The 21,486-nt window shown below is 41.5% G+C and overlaps 1 protein-coding gene across 3 annotated transcripts in view; it reads right to left on the bottom strand.

Annotated features, from left to right (window-relative positions):
- Nucleotides 1–21,486, bottom strand: part of LOC124710527 (peripheral plasma membrane protein CASK) — a 558,968-nt gene that overhangs the window by 193,514 nt on the left and 343,968 nt on the right. For 2 of the 3 annotated variants that reach the window (XM_047240932.1, XM_047240934.1), the window contains exons 2-4: nt 19,121–19,312; nt 9,419–9,583; nt 754–822 (exon numbers count right to left, since the gene is read on the bottom strand). In XM_047240932.1, coding sequence (XP_047096888.1) covers nt 754–822; nt 9,419–9,583; nt 19,121–19,312 — 426 coding nt within the window. Of the gene's footprint in view, nt 1–747; nt 823–9,418; nt 9,584–19,120; nt 19,313–21,486 lie in introns of all 3 variants that reach the window. The other variant, XM_047240933.1, reaches the window with a different exon arrangement.

Here is a 21,486-nt window from a genome sequence, read left to right as displayed (position 1 = left end):
ATGTTTGTAATGCATACTTCATTCAACACTGGAAAACAACTTTAAAAACATGCAAGATAGCTTTTTGCAGAACTGAGAACTTTTTTTTTTTACCATATGCTGATATCTTTCTTTTACAACAGAAGCAGTGAATGACAGAATGAAGTTTTAGTTTTTCTCAAATCAATAAATGGAAAATTTGTAGGAAGTGAGATACAACACACATAATAAACTGAGATAATCACTGTGCTTCTCAAGGTTTGGGCTACTAGCAAATTTGTGTATTTCTGAAGAAATCAAAAATACAGAATAAAACAAAAAAGAAAGAAGGCACATGATCAGCAGCACACAAATGTAGAATCTGAACATTTACATCCATTCATTGGACACTCACATGCAACAATTTTTGAGTTCTGTGAAGTGATTGTGTAAATTTTCCATTATCAGAGTGCATGGAGAATTAGAGTTTTGAGTGCCTCAACAGAACTGTGACTGCCATACTGTCAATATATGTGATAAATAAGAATGCAGCACTGTGCAGGAAAAAAGAATATGGTACTTTTTAATTAATATTTTTTCATATTTAATTTTATATTGGCCAATTATTTACTTATATATTCTAAAATACAAATAAATTAGCCTGCTTCCCATGTTCATAGAAGGGGGAAAAGGTGTAAACTAATTAGAAGAGCACAGAGTGCATCATTCATATGCAGAGCTGGCAAGCTTATTCCTATCAAGCAACTGCTGTGATGAAGCTGGGCTTACTTGTACCTCACAGGGCGGTGGAGCACTCCTGTATGATGGAACAATTTTGAAGGTGACTGATCCTCGTGCTTCTCTCTGTAACAAACAGAAAGTAGTATTACCTCACCAATTTGAATGAATCACTTTTATTATTACACTGACTGTCCTCTGTCCAAGCTTCTTAAACTTGGCTAAAAGATTTATACTCACAAGTTCATGTTAACTTCAATAAATGAATTCCTGGAGCTTAATACAATAAAATTTGGTGAAGGATAAAAATAAAAATTATAAATTTGACTATCTCATGAAACATAATTTCTTAATTACTGATAAGAAAATAGAATTTTTCATTAGCCCATAAGAAGAAATAATGTAAAGGCTGTTGAGCCTCAGTGTACCTATATTACCTCATTGAATTTGGCTTTATAAATATAATCTGTTGGATAACTCTGGCAAGTATGGTACTTTCAATACACAAAATGACACACTAGAATTATTATTATCTGAAAGATCATAGATAAAGACACTCACTCACAAAAGACTGCACAACTTTTTGAAGAAGAATAAATTGCACAAAATGGTTTCAGAAATATTGTTCAAAGATGATAATAGCATTAAAAAATTTATATAATGCCACTGATCTCCAAAAGAAATCTTCTACAACACTAAAGTAAAAATAACGTGTAAAAAGTGTTTTCTTGGAAGTGAAGAAAATTTAAAATATAGATTAACTTTACTCATAACTGAACCAGAGTGACAAGCTATGCTACATAGTGATATAATTAGAAAGCAGCCTTGTTGAGTGAACATCTGTATGCAATTTTTAGAAGTGGTGTTAGATAATCACATTAGATGAGTGAAACTGCTGACAAGTTATGACCTAGTGATGTTAACAAGCAGCTGCACACTCATTATTATCCTTCCTATTTGACTTTTGCTTTTGAATCCACAAGGCCACAATATTTTGTTACTGAAGATCATTGTTGCTGGATATTTCCTTTGCGAAACACAATAATGGAAGTTCCTGGATGGAAAAATATGTAAAATAAAAGGAAGGCAACTATTTACCTATAAAGAAATGTGTGTGTCACACAGAAAAAGTATTAGAAAACACTTAACATTAACTTTCAATCTCTTGTCCTTTTTCTATTCAGAGTACCCACACATTTTCACACACATCCACACTGACACCCAAACATACATGCTCGTGGTAGCAGCAAGCATGTACATTTAGGTAGGTGTGTGTGTGTGTGTGTGTGTGTGTGTGTGTGTGTGTGTGTGTGTGTGTGTGTGTGTGTGTCCGCACGTGCACCCGTACTAGAAAAAGAGCAAGAGCTCAAAAGAAGTTAGTGTTAACTGTTTTCTGTGATGTGTTTCAGTCTGCCATGCACCAATGTTCTTTTGTGTATTGGTTTGTTTTTCTATCTGTGTGCCATTTGTTGTGCTCACTACCATTACTATATGACAGTACACCACCCCTGCTTTTATAAATGAATATTATTTCATTTGCTAAGTTTGGTATCTTATCAGCACTCACTTTCCATTTCTTGTTACTCTTTTGCTTCTTATATTACTGTTTACTTGTTTTGTAGTTTACAATGTGATAGCAAAACTTTGCCAGCACCCAGCATGAGCTATACAACTGTTTCCTCTACAATTCTTGAGGTTGATTAATCCACATGCCTCACACTTTCAGTTGCCTGTCAGATGTGTCATGGACCTTCTATATTGGTTACCATATTGTTGTTTTGACCTAGCTCATTAATTAGTGAGTTTGAGGAAATCCACAATTTACAGGGTCCATCACAACCAATCACCTAACATGATTTTATACGTATCTCTATGGCAAAACCTCAGTGTTGCCACACATCTACAGACGACTTCACTAAAGGCAACAGCACTGCCAGGTTTCAGGTCTCTTCTTTTGCCTTACAAAGTATACAGGTGCTACACCACATAGAAAGTGCTACGTTCATTAAGATAAACCATTTTTATTTAAAATTCAGTTAGTTGTGTCAGAGTATTTATCAGCAGGAACTTTTTGCCTACTTGTTCAATAACAATTCTACTGAATTACAGTATATTGTCCTCAGAACACCCTGAGGTGCTGTGTGGAATTCCCCTAGAGATTAATCATCATCTATGTCTACATACCATATACTCTGCATGCCACTGCATGGTGTGGCAGAGAATACACTTTACTTTGCATTACTGTCAACCAAACACAAGAAGATAAATCTCTCCAAAAGAGGTCTATGTAAGAGGCAGCAATATTTTTGGCATTTTTTCAAAGTTAGTTCAGTCTAGATCACTATTATTCTACTTATTTATATTTATACATTACTGGTTTTGGCACTGCCATCAACAGACCATCCCGTATGTCAACATCTGAACATGGTGTATCTCATCACAAGCAGTTGAAGTTGGGTACTTTAATACCAGTAGCATTATTGTCATGAGAACTGGATGAGAAGCTGGGATAACATTATCACTACAGTACGTATGTCTTTCCAACTTGACTGTAGTCGGTGTACCCACACTTTAGTAACACCACATCTGGTTGTTTTTCCATGTACCATGGTCAATGTTTTCTTATTGGTGTTGTTGCTGTCACTGCCATATTCAGTTGAAAGACTGGTTTGATGCAGCTCTCGTTGCTAGTCTATTCTGTCCAAGCCTCTTCATCTCTTCACAAGTATTGTGATGTTCATTCACTCGAATTAGTAGCCAGGTTTTGGTCCCCCTCTGCAATTTTTACATCACGTTTCCCTCCATTACCAAGATGTTGATTGCCTGATGCCTCAGGATGTGTCCTATCATCTGATTCCTTCTTTTAGTCAAGTTGTACCATAAATTTATTTTCTTCTCCATTTGATTCAGCACCTCCTCATTAGTTACCCAATTTATCTTCTAATCCTATCTGTTCTTCAGCATTCCTTTGATGCACCACATTTCAAAATGTTCAATCCCCTTCTTGCCTGAACAGTTTCTAGTCCGCATTCCACTTCTGTACAAGACTACACTCCAGTCAAATACCTTCAAAAATGACTTCCTCGCAATCACATTTGCATTCAGTGTAAACAAATTCCCCATTTTCAGAATCATTTTTCTCGCTATTGCTAATCTACATTTTAAACCCTCTCTACTTTGCCCAGCATCAGTTACTTTGCTGTCCAAATAGCAAAACTCATCTTCTATTTGCCTGATTTATTTCAACTTCATTCCCTTATCCCTAAAACCCCATTTCAAGACACCGTCCATTCTGATTCAAGTGTTCTTCCAAGGCATTTACTGTCCCTGACAGAATCTACATCACCCCAATCAATGATGTGCGGACACTACAGGATTGGATCTTCAATGTGTGCCAGCAGGTACAACAACAACCAGGCATACTTCAAAAGGGCGCATCATACCTTATGCTGCAGGACATAGGGGTGCATTATCGTGAATGGACGCCACACTGAACACCTCCTATAAACATGTTTATCGGAAAAAGTATGCATGTCCAGATCCATGTTTATTGGATTTATTTTTCTTGTTTCGATGAGTACTACCACCTCTCAAGGTATTCGACTTTCTTTTTTTTAACACCCTGTATAACGGGTGTTCAAATGAAAAGATAAAAATGCCATAACAACCAGACTGGCTGCAATTTGCATATGCCACTTTGGGATAGTGTAGAAAGACATCTAAGGCCAGGAATGTAGTGTCATCATCTCCTCCTAAAAAATTCAGAGCTGTGTTCTCAGCAAGTAAGGTGATGCTCACCATGTTTTTCGGCATCTGAATTCCTTGAGCACAGAAAAACCGTTACCAGTGAGGTATATTGAGAGACTCCATAGTCTACACAAGTTCATCAAGAGCAAATGGCCTGAGCTGCTCATGGCTGTACTGATTCTGCTCGACAATAGTGTGTCTGCTCATCTCCAAGGTCACACAAAATGTAATAGTCAACTTCAAATGATAGCAGCTTAATTCTGGGGTCAGAGAATCCTTTGGTTTAAGAAACAGCGAGCTAGTTGTGCTCAGACCTCTGGTGATTAGTTTTGAATAAAGACTTCAATTATATGCATAGTGCTGTTTTGTATCTTTTCTGTTGAACACTTGTCATAGTTCCACTCCCTTGAATTTTTACTTAGAACAAGTGAGCCACTTCTGCCAGCTTGAATTCTGATCACAAATTTTGTATAGGGTAAGAGACTTAGTTACAGCATGTTGGATTTTTACTAGCAACACGTGTAAGCAGCCTTGAATTGATATGAAGTAGATTGGGGAAAGAGGAGGTATGTGACCCTGAGGCTTTCCTTGGAGAAGGGGGGAACCAACATGATTTATTAAAGGACTGGAACCAGAAATGTGTCTGTAGTGCAGGCCACGTATTAACTTTGCCACTGTCCTAGACATTCTTATAAACGCTTACTTCATTTCTACGTACATATTAAAGGCAAGTGACCAAGCTCTCTTGGAAATCGATGGAGAGAGATTTGGTTAATCATATGCTTCTTTTCTGTTGTACCGTGTTTCACTGTTTACTTCAAATGGTAGGGCACTGATAACTGGAATACAGCCACTTGAAATGTCAGAAGGGTGAGGGCATACACCCTAGATTACAAACATGTCTTTTGTTTTTCTTTTTTGTCTGTTACAGCACTGAGATGTTCAAACTGTAAGGAGGATAAGTTAAATGCAATGGAGTACAAGGATGGTAATTAGGCCACACGTTGGAGTCAGCCAGGTACCAGTCAGCAACTCCTGATAAGAATGGACTTCTAGTACTTCCGCACCAGAGACATCCATGTGACAAAACACGGCCAACCACCAGGAAGAACCCACTGCCATCGACAACAACTGGTCATTGCCTTCTTTCAGATAATTCAACATGACACACTAATGCCATGCCTCCCGCAAAGTCAGTTAGCTGTCACAGCATTTAAGCCCACTTAAACCAGCCCTTCAGCATTTGGCTAGGTGGGCAGTATACGATGTCTAATCTGTGTCAACTGGAGCCACCACCATCACCACTGCCACTGCTGGGACACAAACGAGGACCTCTGCCTGTCTGCCCAGCCTGGGAAGCCAACATTAAGCCAGCTGGCTGCCCCTGTTCTTCAACATCAGTCCAGACTTCGACTCTGGGCAAAGTCATCACTGTGTAGCTAGAACATTGCAACCTTCCACTAAGCCAGTTGCCAATGCCCTGCTCTGCAGAAATCCACAAGAAGTGCCTCACCACTGCTGTCAATTTAGCACCAGCACACTGGAGATGCCAGCTCACCATGCCATCTACTTTACAGCACATGTCCACTGTACACTGCACTACTTTGTCTGTTGCTTCCTACAGTGCCAAACTATTATGTGAAGATGGAAACACACTCAAATGACTGTATGAGTTGGTTACATTAATTAAAGAGCTGTGTTTGTCCTTGGGCCTGTCCACAGTGACTTCAAAACAGTGACAGGGTGGAACGAAGATGAATAAATTAATAAAAAATAAGTGAAGTAGTTATTGTGTCCTCACCGGGACCTCCTCCTGCTGTGCTTGTCCGTCCCAGCTTTGGCGGAGAATACAATCAGTACACCTTGTCCATTCCACAACAGAACCTATGTTCAGTTTGAGAATAACTTTATGTTAAACTATTTGTTTTCAACCACCCAGTTAACACATTCCAATACGCAGTGTAACTCCTAACTGGAACTTATCCCTAGCCATATAAATCCAAAATCCAATTCAATTCAATTTTAAACAAACTAACTGGAAAATTTAAAACAACCCACCTGCAAAGATAAGGTCATACATTCAAACATGCCCCTGTCCCTAATCTCTCTCTCTCTCTCTCTCTCTCTCTCTCTCTCTCTCTCTCTCTCCCTGATTTAGAAAGTGGCAATATCAAGAAAATAAAATTAAAAAAATAAACTGCCTGACAATGGGACATACAAAGATACATCATTTGACAACAAAGGCTAGGTCTCATTATGTATACACATGATCCACATTCAAAGCTTTTAAAACTGGGCACTGCTTTTCCTTTTGAGGCAAGGAAGGATACAGACAAGGGATTGTACAAAGGGCATTCAAAAAGTTTTGCCCAGTCATCTCTAATTTTTTTTATTTTTTGCAGGAGGAGAATGAAATTTTTTGTGAACATACTTGGAACATTTAGCTATAAGTTGGTATATACAAGTATTTTCTTTTATTTACAGGTGAGTCACAATGGACCATAAAGTAGATGTCAGGTTGCGACAATGGTCAGTGATGGAGTTCCTCTTCAAGACCGACGATGACTCTGCCACATCGATTCACAGGAAATTGCTCCCTGTTTACGGGGAGGACCCAGTGGATCGCAGTAGTATACAGTGGTGGTTGCAGAGGTTTAAAGAAGGCGATTTCTCTCTACTGGACAATCTACAATGCGGTAGACCATCAACGGCAGTGAGTGATGGGAATAAGGAGACCATTGATCAAATCATCCCAAATGACAGATGTGTGATGACATGACAGCTTGCTGAAATGACTCATTTGTCATTGTGTAGTGTGGTATCACTTGTACAGTCACTAGAGTACAGAAAAATCTGTACATGTGGGGTGCTCAGATTATTGACAAAAGAAATGAAAAGGATGAGGAAGAATGTGTGTGAGGGTCTCGTGAAGACCTTTACTGAAGAGTGGAAACAGTGTTTTGACAGCGTCATTACCCAGGATGAAACATGGTTGTTTTTGTCCGAACCTGAGAGCAAAACCCAATCCATGGAATAGCGTCATCCGGGTTCCCCTCAGAAGAAGAAACCAAGACTTTCACGAACAGCAGGCCAATAGATGAAGGCCTCCTCCTTCTGGGGTCAGTGTGGTGTCATTTTCATTGACTTTTTGGTACCTGGCTCCACAATTAACCCGGACCATTACTGTTTGTCATTGGACAAGCTGCAACATGCCATCAAGACCATCGAGCACAGCTTCAAGGTCAGCTCATCAGACTACACCATGACAATGCCAAACCCCACACAGCCCTTATGAAGCAGGTGAAAATCAGGAAAATGGGTTGGAAAATTGTTCCTCGCCCTCTCTAAGGCCACACTTGGCTTAGTCTGATTTTTACCTCTTTGGTCGTCTGAAGGCCCACCTGCATGGTAAAACGTTTGATAGTGAGAAAGACCTTATTTCCTGTGTCAAGCAATGGTGTAAAAGTCAATCCCCAGAATTTTACCAAAGAGCATTTACATCATGGAAAGAACGTTCGGCCAGATGCATCACAGCTGATGGAGGCTACACTGAGTGGGCTCAATGTATAGCTGAATGTTCCAAGTACGTTCACAAAAAAATTCATTCTCCTCCTGCCAAAAATAAAAAAATTGGAGACGACTGTGCAAAACTTTTTGAACGCCCTTTGTACATGTCTTGTTTCACTGACAAATGTATGAATTAACCATGAAAGAATACGGAGCATCTGTGCAATGGTGGCAATGAGACATGGTGTTTGCGTGTTTCTGATTTCCCTTGTTAGTTTGTTTTCATGCAAATTATTGTATATGACTTAAATGTTATTATATGTATTTGTGTTGAATAAGTGAACAAAACCTTTTATACCTGAAACCAAAAAATGATAACCTCCTGAATTATATCATGGTTTTTTGAATGACTAAATGCTGGTTTGTAAAAGTTATTGGTAGTTGCTTGAGTGAGTCATCAGTAAGCCAATTAAAGAATGGAATATAATGCCCTGAGGTGAGAAAAGTCATGGGATAATGATATGCACATGCACAGATGGCGATAGCATCACATACACGTGGTATAAAATGGCAGTACTTTGCACAGCTGTCATTTGTACTAGGGTGATTCATGTGAAAAGGTTTCCGACGTGATTATGGATATGTGTAGAATTGTATATGCTAACAGACAAGCAATGGTGCATGAAACAACCACATAAATCAATGTGGGACATACTACTAATGTATCCATTAGAACAGTGCCACAAAATCTGATGTTAATGGGCTATGGGAGCAAACAACTGACACAAGTGCTTTTGCTAACAGCACGAACTAGACTGTTGTGACTCTCCTGAGCTTGTACCACATCGGTTGGTCAATAGACGACTCCCAATTTCAGTTGCTAAGAGCTGACAGTAAGGGTCGAGTGTGGTGTATACCCCTTGAAACCTTGGACACAAGTTGTCAACAAGGCACTGTGTAAGCTGGTGGTGGCTCCATAATGGTGTGGGCTGTGTTTACATGGAATGGACTGGGTCCTCTGGTCCAACTGAACTGATCATTTACTGGAAATGTTTATGTTTTGCTTCTTGGAGACCATTTGCAGCCATTCATGGACTTCATGTTCCCAAAAAACAATGTCATCTCACCAGGCCGCAACTATTTGCAATTCTTTTAAAGAACATTTTGGACTGTTCATGTGAATGATTTGGCCACCCAGATTGCCCCACATGAATCCCACCAAAACTTTTACGGACACAATCAATAGGTTAGTTCATGCACAAAATACTGCTCTGGCAACACTTTTGCAATTATGGACGGCTATAGAGGCAGCATGGCTCGATATTTCTGCAGGGGACTTCCAACAACTTGTTGAGTTCATGCCACATTGAGCTGCTGCACTACACCGGGCAAATGGAGGCTGACATAATATTAGGAGGTATCCCACAACTTTTATCACCTGTGTCGTGAGTCAACTATCGGTACTTACCAGTATCTTCTGTAAGGCGTTGACCGACTGGTTGGCAACAGGAATTCCGTTGATTTCTCTGATTTCATCGCCTACGTGAAGAGTGGCCTGTCGGTGTATCATGCCTCCATGCATAATACGAGCCACGATACACTTTCCCTCTTCATTCATCTTCAGCGTTATACCCTAAAATAAAGATAATGTTGTATTAATATTTTGTATTGGGTACAAATTTTATATTCATTTATTTATTTGTCTTTACCCAATATCTGTTGACACTGATAACTTTACAATGAAAGCGCCAAATCACATTTACTAGTTTGCCATCTTACGGCTAGAAATTTGCTGTATAGCTATCACATTAATGTGGTGCCCTTGGAACTGGTAAGTAAGACTATACACACTTTATGTTATACAAATCTGAAGTTTTTGCACAGAATTTGACAATTTGAGGAATACACAATATTGAATTTTTATTTCCTTCTGAGCTTAATTTTTACAGTAGATGATGGATTTGAACAATACACGAGGATGAGAAGATTTACTATGTACATTCAAATTCCGTAACACTATAAACACACTTATCAACTTACAATTGATGAAGGTGCATCTCAAAAACATCACTACAAACGTCACTCGCTAATGGTGGCAGCTTGTTATACATCTTCATCCTTTTGTTTTTAAAACTACTTTGGATCTTGCAAAGTTTTGTAAATTTCATGTCTATGTTATTTCTACTTCTAGTTTCATCGGAACACACATAGCTGTTCTGCAAGGTGATACACTCATTTGCTTTTTGTGGAGAGAAAATGTGTTTTAATTAAAGGGAGGATGCAGACAAGATGTTTAGAACATTAAATGCTTTCAACTCCAGAAACTGTCCTCACAGCTTTGTCCCACATGCGAAGATTGTACTAGCAGCATGAGAGTTGGTCCACAGTTTTACTGAATACTACAGACGAAACTGAAAGAAGGCATAGTAAGAGGGCAATGGCAGTTGTTTGCTAACTATTACTTTTCATTTTCTTAACAAAAAAACTACTCTGGATAATTTGGTACATAACTATTCGATATGGTTGTTCCAAGTAAGTCTGCAATCCAGGAGTATCCCGAGAAGTCTAACAGAGCAGAATCATTTACTTTTTCATTCAGCATGGGGAGGAAGAAGTACATACAGCAGTTTCACACTTGTTCTTGTTTAGGATACGCTTATTATTGTGGAGCCATATGACAGACTTTTCTAGCACTGGCTTTGTTTTTTGCTTCACATCCTTCATGTTGTTATCAATGGTAACAGGGGTAGTGCCATCAGCATATATTGTGGACTTGTGAAGCAAGAAAGTAGACAAGTCACTGATGAACACCAGAATAAGAAAGGGTCCAAGCACTGAACCTTGTGGCACACCTCTACAAGCTGATAGGGCGTTTGATTGAGAGTTATTTACCCTAACAACCTGAGTTCTGTTAGTCAAGTATGATCTAATTTAATGCCAGTTCATTATTCTTGATATCATAGCACTCTAGCATTTCGTGTGGCACAATGTCAAATAATTTCCGCAGATCTAGATGTAAGGCATAAGCGAAGGGATTGTTCATAAAATCATCAAGAAGTTGTTCTACCACATTTACTGTAAATCTACCCTAAAACTAAACAGCGAGGAGAAAATCAGATTGTGATCCTCAAAATAGCTTAAAATATGCTTAAATGTGCATTTCATCCCTATTTTGCTAGAAAATCAAGAGATTAAGAGAATAAAATACTTTATGTGTTTTCGGTAAAATTATGCAAGGTAACAGGAAATACAGATGCAAACCTCAAAAGGCCACTTCTATCCAAAAAAGCAACAAAAAGTTAATGTCATATAACATGGCAATACCGTTATTCTCACTTGCACTGGTTTATGTTGCCTCATCTTTGAAAACTTCTAAGAGGATACAGCAGTCTGGTATTCACCTGATGTGTTACTTGTACGTGAACAACAGCACATACATGTATCACCATAGAGTACAAATAATTCTATCATAAGTATATCCCCACAGATCTGGCTCACAAAACTTCTGAGACTATATTTTGTTGCGTTTGTCTGGTAAGGGTCCTGTGATCGAAGAGTGAGCACAACGGGCAGAAATGGAAAAATAGATTCTACAATAAACTGAACTCTCACAGTAAAAGTAATATTCAACAACAAAGTAAATAAGGATGATTTGTAATAACTGTAAACAACAAAGCATGGCATTAAAACTAAGATTAATAAATGAAATTAACGTAAGAAGCTGCTAAATATCAATTCTGTGAAGGAACTGTCAAGTGTAGTGAACGACTGAAAGTATTATTGAGTTATATATCAGAAAAACGAACACTAGATTATTGTAAGGAGAATAACCTGCGATTTGGATGTAGTACTTTGGAAGGCAACTGAAATTAATTGTAAACAAACAGTTCCATCCAGAATAGATGAGTAAAGAACACCTGAGAATATTATACAAATGAGGGAAAATTTTAGTACCGTGTCATGTACCGACGATGCAAGCACCTTCTACATCTAACTTCACCAGGGTAGAACGGGGCCGGACCTACACTACTGGCCATTAAAATTGCTACACCAAGAAGAAATGTAGATGATAAACGGGTATTCATTTGACAAATATATTATACGAGAACTGACATGTGATTACATTTTCACGCAATTTGGGTGCATAGATCCTGAGAAATCAATACCCAGAACAACCACCTCTGGCCATTATAACGGCCTTGATACGCCTGGGCATTGAGTCAAACAGAGCTTGGATGGCGTGTACAGGTATAGTTGCCCATGCAGCTTCAACACGATACCACAGTTCATCAAGAGTAGTGACTGGCGTATTGTGACGAGCTAGTTGCTCGGCCACCATTGACCAGACGTTTTCAGTTGGTGAGAGATCTGGAGAATGTGCTGGCCAGGGCAGCAGCCGAACATTTTCTGTATCCAGAAAGCCCCGTACAGGGCCTGCAACATGCGATCGTGCATTATCCTGCTGAAATGTAGGGTTTCGCAGGGATCGAATGAAGGGTAGAGCCACGGGACGTAACACATCTGAAATGTAACGTCCACTGTTCAAAGAGCCCTTAATGCGAACAAGAGGTGACCGAGACGTGTAACTAATGGCTTCCCATACCATCACGCCGGGTGATACGCCAGTATCGCGATGACGAATACACGCTTCCAATGTGCCTTCACCGTGATGTCGCCAAACACGGATGCGACCATCATGATGCTGTAAATAGAACCTGGATTCATCCGAAAAAATGACGTTTAACATTCGTGCACCCAGGTTCGTCGTTGAGTACACCATCGCAGGCGCTCCTGCCTATGATGCAGCGTCAAGGGTAACCGCAGCCATGGTCTCCTAGCTGATAGTCCATGCTGCTGCAAACGTCGTCGAACTGTTCGTGCAGATAGTTGTTGTCTTGCAAACGTCCCCATCTGTTGACTCAGGGATCGAGACGTGGCGGATAAGATGCCTATCATCTCGACTGCTAGTGATACGAGGCCGTTGGGATCCAGCACGACGTTCCGTATTACCTTCCTGAACCCACCGATTCCATATTCTGCTAACAGTCGTTGGGTCTCGACCAACGCGAGCAGCAATGTCGCGATACGATAAACCGCAATCGCGATAGGCTACAATCCGACCTTTATTAAAGTCGGAAACGTGATCGTACGCATTTCTCCTCCTTACACGAGGCATCACAACAACGTTTCACCAGGCAACGTCGGTCAATTGCTGTTTGTGTATGAGAAATCGGTTGGAAACGTTCCTCATATCAGCATGTTGTAGGTGTCGCCACCGGCGCCAATCTTGTGTGAATGCTCTGAAAATCTAATCATTTGCATATCACAGCATCTTCTTCCTGTCGGTTAACTTTCGCGTCTGTAGCACGTCATCTTCGTGGTGTAGGGATTTTAATGGCCAGTAGTGTATTAAAGTAAATTTGAATACATTTGATATCTCAGAAAAATGAGGCGCATCCAATGATGCAGCAATATTTCAATATATTTAAAACTACAGAAGTTAATATTTCACAGCGAATAAACATTTTCACAATGAACCCCTGAATTAACAATTTTAAACGCTTCATGCGATTTCAACATACGATATCTCACACGATCACAGTGCACTATAGCTATCATCACTGGAAGCCACGTATCTGTATCTATTTTATTTCTTCATTTATTACGTTTTTTCCAACCTTTTCATTATGCATATGTCTGTCAGATCATCATATCCTCCACAATTACACAGAAAATGATTACAGCACGAATAACTCACATTTTGTCACGCTTGTTCATTTATTTAACTAACAGTTTACCATTTTGCCAGTAACTTTATTTAAATATTAATTACAACTTATAACACAAAATCAAGGTAATTTAAGAAGGGGTCAGTCGCATATGTCAGCTGACACCACCTTTGTAAAAGAGTGCAAAGGACGCTTCTGACAAGCAGGCCTAAATAATTGTTTAAACCATATGTCAGGACAATCTGTGGTCATTTATCATGGGCGCATTTGCGCAACGGTACTGGCTTATTTATTCATGAAAAAACCTTTATTTATAATTATTCTGAATGGTTTTCGTGTGACCTAATGTTTATAACATTTCTTTATTCAAGTATTACGGTAAAATATTAGTTTAGCCCGGAAAATGGTCATGTTGAGTCAAATCTACATCTACACAGATACTCCGCAAGCCACTGAACGGTGCGTGGCCTAGAGTACCCTGTACCGCAATTAGTCATTTCCTTTCCCGTTGCACTTGCATACAGAGCGAGGGCATAATTAGTATATATGTTTCCGTATGAACCCTAATCTCTCGTATCTCATTTTCGTGGTCCTTATGCGCAATGTATGTTGGTGGTAGTAGAATCGTTTCGCAGCCACCTTCAAATGCCGGTTCTCTAAATTTTCTCTATAGTGCTGCCCGAAAAGAACGCCGCCTTCGATTCAGGGATTTCCGTTTGAATTTCCGAGGCATCTCCGTAAATTTGCGTGTTGTTCGAACCTATCAGTAACAAATCTAGCAGCCCGCTTCCCGCTTGCTTCCTTGTGTTGCTTCAATCCGACCTGGTACGGATCCCAAACACTCGAGCAGCACTCAAGAATAGGCCGCACCAGCTTCCTCTATGCGTTTACAGGTGAACTAATCTTTCCTAAAATTATCCCAATAAACCGAAGTCGACCATTCGCCTTTGCTACCATAGTTCTCACATGCTCGTTCCACCTCATATCGCTTTGCAACGTTATGCCCCGATATTTAAACGACTTGACTGTGTCACGCAGGACACTAGTAATATTGTGCCCGAACATTACAGGTTTGTTCTTCCTACTGATCCTCATTAACCCATACTTTTCCACATTTAGAAATGAAATGAAATGATGGTATGGCATTGTTGGCCGGGAGGCCCCATTCGGGGGAGTTCGGCCGCCGTATTGTAAGTCCTCTTTAGTTGACGCCACTTCGGCGACTTGCGAGTCACTTATGATGAAGGACACACAACACCCAGTCCCCTGCGTGGTAGGCGGTAACGCTATCGCTACGCTACGGAGGCGGACTCCGCATTTAGAATTAGCTGGCATTCATCACAGAAACTAGAAATTTTGTCTAAGTCGTCTTGTATTTTCTTACAGTCACTCAACATCGACGCCTCAACCGTACACCGCAGCATCATCAGCAAACAACTGCATATTGCTGCCCACCCTGTACGCCAAATCATTTATGTGTGTAGAGAACAACTTCGGTCCTATTACACTTCCCTGGGACACTCCTGACGATACCCTTGTCTCTAATGAACGCTGGCCGTAGAGGACAACATATTGGGTTTATTACTTAAAGAAGTTTTTCGAGCCACTCGCATATCTGTGAACTTATTCCATATCCTCGTATCTTCGTTAACAGTCTCCTATGGGGCACTGCGTCAAACACCTTCCGGAAATCTAAAAGTATGGCATCTGCCTACTGCCCTTCATCCATAGTTCGCAGTATATCGTGAGAAAACGGCAAGCTGTGTTTCGCACGAGCGATGCTTTCTAAACCATGTCGATTCGGGGACATAAGCTTCTGAGTCTGAAGAAAGTTTATTATATTCGAACTGAGAATATGTGGAAGGATTCTGCAGCAAACCGAAGTTAAGGATACAGGTCTGTAATTTTGCGGGTCCGTTCTTCTGCCCTTCTCTATACTGGAATCACCTGCGCTTTTTTTTTCAGTCGCTTGGGAGTTGGCGCGCTAGATATTCACGATAAATGCAGGGTGGGTAAGGAGCTAATGCCGTAGAGCAATCTTTGTAAAACCGAAACAGGATTTCATCCAGACGTGGTGACTTACTTGCTTTCAAATCTTTCAGTTGTTTCTCTACGCCAGGGAAGCTTACTACTATGTCGTCCATACGGGAGTCTCACCGATGGTCAAATGACGGTATGTCTGTACGATTCTCATGTGTGAACGATTCCTTGAATGTGAAATTTAAAATTTCGGCTTTCGTTTTCCTATCTTCAACTGCTGCGCCAGACTGGTCAAGAAGGGACTGAATGGAAACATTAGACCTGCTTAGCGATTTTACAAAGGATCATAATTTTCTCGTGTTTTCTACTGGATCTTTTGCTAAGGTGTGACGGTGGTAGCTGTTGTATGCTTCGCACATAGATCTTTCCACAAACGCACAATCTCTACTGGCCTTTGCTTGTCGTCGTTTGTGCGTTCTCTTTTGAACCAGAGAGCAGCAGCCTCTGCTTTTTCACCATCTTTCGTATTTCGTTATTACCATGATGGGTCTTTTCCATCCCTTATCCACTCACTAGACTTGCAACTCTCCAGCTCACGATTTACAATGTGTTTAAACTTAGCCCATACTTCCGCTACGTCCATCTTACTGAAACTAAGTGATGTCAATTCACTGTCTAAGTGAGATGCTAACAACTGTTAACCTGCTGCATCTAGCAGAAACATTCTCCTATCCTTCTTAACTGATTTATTAACTTTCATAACCATAGTTGCTGTAATGACATCATGATCGCTAATCCTCGTTTCTATTCTGACACTTTCGATAAGATCCAGCCTATTTGTTGTGCAAAAAGGTTTACGATATTTCCATTGCGTGTGGGTTGCCGAGCTAGCTGCTCAAGACAGTGTTCAGAGAAAGTGTTCAAAGGTATTTCGCATGACTGTCTGTCTGTACCCCTGCAATGGATCCATAGGTACCTCACTCTATACTCGGTAGGTTAGTCACCTCTAACTAATATCGCATGATGTGAATATTTATGCACTACTGATCATGGATTTTCTTAGAATGATTCTAGAACTGTCACAGCGGAATTGGTGGCCGGTAAAAACATCCAACAAATTGGTTTCACCTACACCTATCATACGTAACAAGACAACTTCACTGTCACACTCAACTACGACCTCAATAGAGACAATATTTTTGTGAACTGCAATGAAACGCTCCCCCTCCTATGGCTTCTAATCTACTTTTCCGATACGCGTTCTACGACTCGCTAGATATCTCAAAGCTTTCCACGTCAGACTTCAGCCAGCTCTAGGTCCCCAAGAACAATTTGCGTATGAGAACTTTTCTGGAGGGCAGTAAATTGGCTAACTTTATTACGATTACTTCAACAGTTCATCGATAAAATTTTGATAGTCGAACGCCAGCTGACTTCCCTTGCTGCGTACCGACTGGCGAGTGTTCATCAGAGCATCTCAAACTACGGCCTAGCCGAAAAAACCCTCATGTGCACTCCACAAGTACTCTGCTGCACGGGTAACTGCTTCCTTTGTGTAGTGGACCCTGACATCAATGGGAATCCTGCAAATCCCCACACGATAACATAGGTCTAAAATCTGCAGGCATGACTGGTTGTAGCGCTTAAGAACGACTATTTTTGGTGGAGAAGCCTTCAGGCGATGGAAAAGCAGACAGTAGTAGAACACTACGGGGGTCAAGTGGAGACTGAGACTTTTTGCGGGAAGAGCTCAAGGGCGCGATTCTGAATACTTTTACATCTGTGTCTGATGCAGGTTCACCTATCTGTGGTGAGTAAAATTCTATTGTGTAGGTGATTGATGCTGGGCAGCGAATGGCTGCTACTATACTTCAACTCCTGAAGGGACTTATATTTCGATATGTTTGAATGTGCTTCAGTGTAGGACTCTTAGTTTTGCATATATTTGAGGACTATTTAGCTTGGGGATTTCGCTACCATTCTTGAAACGCTCTCAATGTAACTTAACTGGATTTGATAAGAATATTTTCTGTCTGCATTTTAATTCAATATATGACCACTTCTCGTTTATTTTCGATGTCCTTTAAAGGGTAAACATTATTCAACACAATTCTCTGTCATCTACATCAATCACAGTGATTAGAATATGGCCCTTGTAATTTCACTTTTATTTCGTATTTCTGTGTACTTCATTAACTCGCAATTCTAGCCAACGCATAGATTATCTGGCTGTAGGATTACAGCTACACGTTATTATTTGCGCTGAGATAGCTGCAGGGTGCATGAAAGCAGACATGCGCGGCGTGACCCTATGATTACATCGAGCTATTCTTTTTAAACAGAACTGTGTACAGCCCCAAGTGCCTACAGTATTAGTAACCACAGGTATAGATGCCACTGGTTAACGAGTGTGGGATGCTGTTTGGAAAAGCAACTAAACCAGCAGTAACCGTTAGGAACCGTCGCAAGGCCAATTCAGACGTCTTTGCTAGCCGCCTTTATCACCATGGTCGACTGGTGGGTATATCACTATGACTTCGAAACAAAGGCGTGAAACATGCAGTGGAAACGTGGATTCACCATCACCAAAAACAGCCAAGACCGGGCCATCCTACGATACGGTGATGTGGAGTGGTTTTTTTTCGGATCATTGTGGTGTGGTGCTACCAGACTTTGCTCGTAAGGAGCCAACTATCACTGAAGCATACCAACAGAGACTCCTGATTAGATTACAGCAGGCATTCCCACAACGACGACGAAGTGGTTTTCAGTGTGGAACATTTCATGAAAAGCCAAGACTTCTACAAGCAAGGTTTCCACCAAGCCATCCATTGGTGGGGAATGTGTTACAGATTCAATGGATGTCTACAGAATTAACTTCATCACTAAGTTTCACAGTCGCAGCATAATTTTCCAGCGTAATAAAACTTTATGACTATCACTGGTAAGTATGCAGAAACAAAGCCAACAGAAACTGTCACACCTTTACAACTGAGGCAGAATAGAAGAGAGAAGAACAGAAAAGGAGAGAAAGAGAGTGGGAGGGGGATACAGGAGAGGGCTATGTGGAGAGGAGGGAAGGGGTAGGGTGAGTTGAGGGGGAGAGAAGGTGAGAGTGTAAAGAGGGGATGAGGGGAGGGAAAGAGTAGGAGGGTGGGATGGAAGAGAGACAAGGGCAGGTTTGAGGGGATGGGGAGGGAGGGGATTGGGGAGGCGGAGGGAAGAGCAAGAGGTGAGGTTGGAGAGGAGGAAGGAGTGAAGAGGGGAAAGAGGGGGAATAGAAGGGGGAGAGGGGATAAGAGGGGAGAAATGGTTTAAGGACAGAGAGAGGATAGTTGGGAGATGATGGGGTAGAGGGGATAGTGAGAGGGGGGGATAGGGTGAGAGTGGCAGATGGGAGGAAGGGCAAGAGGGGGGGGGGAGGGAGGAGAGGAGAGAGCGCAGGCGGGCAGCGTACTCACCATGGGCTCGTCCGTATTCTTCTGGAACTGGACGAGCCGGACGCGCGTCACGTTCTCCATGTCGATGTCGCCATTGGGGCCGTCCAGGTCGTCGCCGCCGTTGAGATAGGGCAGCAGCGGCGGCGGCGTGACGCGCAGCGCGTCCTCCCCGTACACCTCGTGCGCCACCACGTCGTGCGCCTGTAGCAGCGCCTGCAACAGCAACGTGGTCCCTCACGTCACATCTTCGGTGTCACTGAGATCAAAGTGCTAAGGCACCAGTAAGTCTGATTTGAGTGGTAAGTACTGGTTTTAGTATCACAATGCTTTAGCAGAAATGGACATGACCACTTGTGATCGAGGTTAACACAAAATTCTAACCACGATATGACCTGATTTTTTTGTTCCCTGTCTCATAACTGTGCTCTTCTCGATCTAGGAAGGTACACACCACTATCTTCCTGACTTTCGAGTTCAGCCTAACCCTACAAAATAGTCGGCCAACGAGCAGTGTGGGAGAGATTCGCTGGCTTTTATTTGTGTTACAGGCATTCTGCTGCCTTTCACACTGTTAGCATTTCTCTGTATGGTGTTGCCTTCTAACAACATCTCTCGCACTGGCATTGAGCACTCGAATGTTCACGGAGGTTCCCATTTACGTCTCGGAATATCCTCTGACAGAACACAGAAAACTTGAGATTGTTTTACGAGCACTCGGTAGCTATCTCGAATGTCGAGTTAACTTCAGTGTATATGAAGAAGACTATAATTGTTGACGCGCCGACTTTTGATTGGATCCTTCACTGCCTAAAGGCCTATACGTATAAGTTCGGAAACTGAAAATTTATGCTGGACGGGTATTCGAACCCGGATTTTCCGTTTATCGCGAGCGGTCGCCTTAACCATCTCAGCTATCCGTGCACGCTTCTAAAACTGATCCAAGCCTCCATTTGCCACAGTGTTGACCCCTCATCATTTGGGTCGGATCATAAATTGCTACTGGACGATGATGAAAAAGAAAATGGGCCACTGCCTTTTCGAAAGGCGAAAGGACGATAACAGCATCCCCCGCCCCCCAAGTGGTTAGCGGAAACCATGGAAAATCTAAGTCTCTATGACTTAACGAGAATTTGAACCCTGTTGTTTCCGAATATGAGTCCAGTGACGCAACTACTCTGCCATTTCACTCGGTGCGGAGTTTGCAACAACAGTGAAGTTTTACGATTATATGGAATTTGATGGAAAGTTGTGTGCGAGCTTAAATTAGGGTAGAGCATCGTCTAGTGGTCTCAGTCATCTCTGCCACTATGTCCAGAACCAGTACTTAGCCTTACAGACATTATAAGGCAACTTCTGCTTCGCATTAATGTTGAGCTCGACGTGTCAAAAACACTCCTTTATACATGCGTAGCTTCTCCTTAAGTTCTGTCAACACTATGAGGTAGTCCACACGGCTTTTTCAGTAATCGAACAGGTGAAATATGACATTTGGTACTCTATTATTTTCGAAACTGAAAATGCTCTGCTATGTGAAGCAGAATGCGTAAAAGTGTCTTTTGTTTGTTAAAAAATGGACACTGAAGCTCCATACGATGTACGCTTGTGTGATGAGAACTTTCCACCGCCAGAAAGCTTATCACTTTACGCATTTGGTTTAACAAAGCGAACGATGTCATATGTAGAATGCCCGCACCTCTATGCCCTAAAGCCGAAACAGTGGGAGGAAGGGGGGGGAAACAACATTGCAATTTTGTTCCAGCATTTGTCGAAACTGTCGGATGCAGCACATCAAAGTGGGGAAGGGAGGGCGAGTGGACAAGCGAGCACTAATTTCCCTCCCCCTCCCCCAACCACTGTTTCCATTTCATTCGTCCACGCTCGACCGCAATACGAACAAACTGTGCGCCGGTGCCCAGAGGTCGTAGCAGAATGAACTGCCGATGCCCAGCGAGATAACTCGCAGCCGTGTCCCCCCCCCCCCCCCACCCCCCCCCCACCCTAAATCACATCACCACTTGAGATCGGTGCTTACAATACTCCAGACGAGACTTGTTCATTAAAAGCGATCTGCAGCACCACTACTAATGTTTAAACAGGAAGGGCAATCGACTGGCATCTACAAAAGAATATCTTGTCCCAGGTTAATAAATACAAACGTCGTGTACCACGACATCGGTGGCGTTACCTGCGGGTAAACAATTCGGTTCCTGAGTGTGAAACCAATTTTCAAAACTAAACTTCTATCTAAGGAGAGGTGATTGCGTACAATTTCCGTTCACGCAGTCCCCTGGATCTAGTTCCACACTTTTCAGCTGATTTCTATTAATAATAAGTAGATTTTTTTCCTCCTGTTAGTCACTTTCTAGAGGAAATAAAACAAGATTTGC

Source organism: Schistocerca piceifrons, chromosome 1 (assembly GCF_021461385.2).
Source record: "Schistocerca piceifrons isolate TAMUIC-IGC-003096 chromosome 1, iqSchPice1.1, whole genome shotgun sequence".
Lineage (NCBI taxonomy): Eukaryota > Metazoa > Arthropoda > Insecta > Orthoptera > Acrididae > Schistocerca > Schistocerca piceifrons.
Note: the sequence above shows the minus strand (reverse complement) of the source record. Positions and strands in the feature narration are given on the sequence as shown.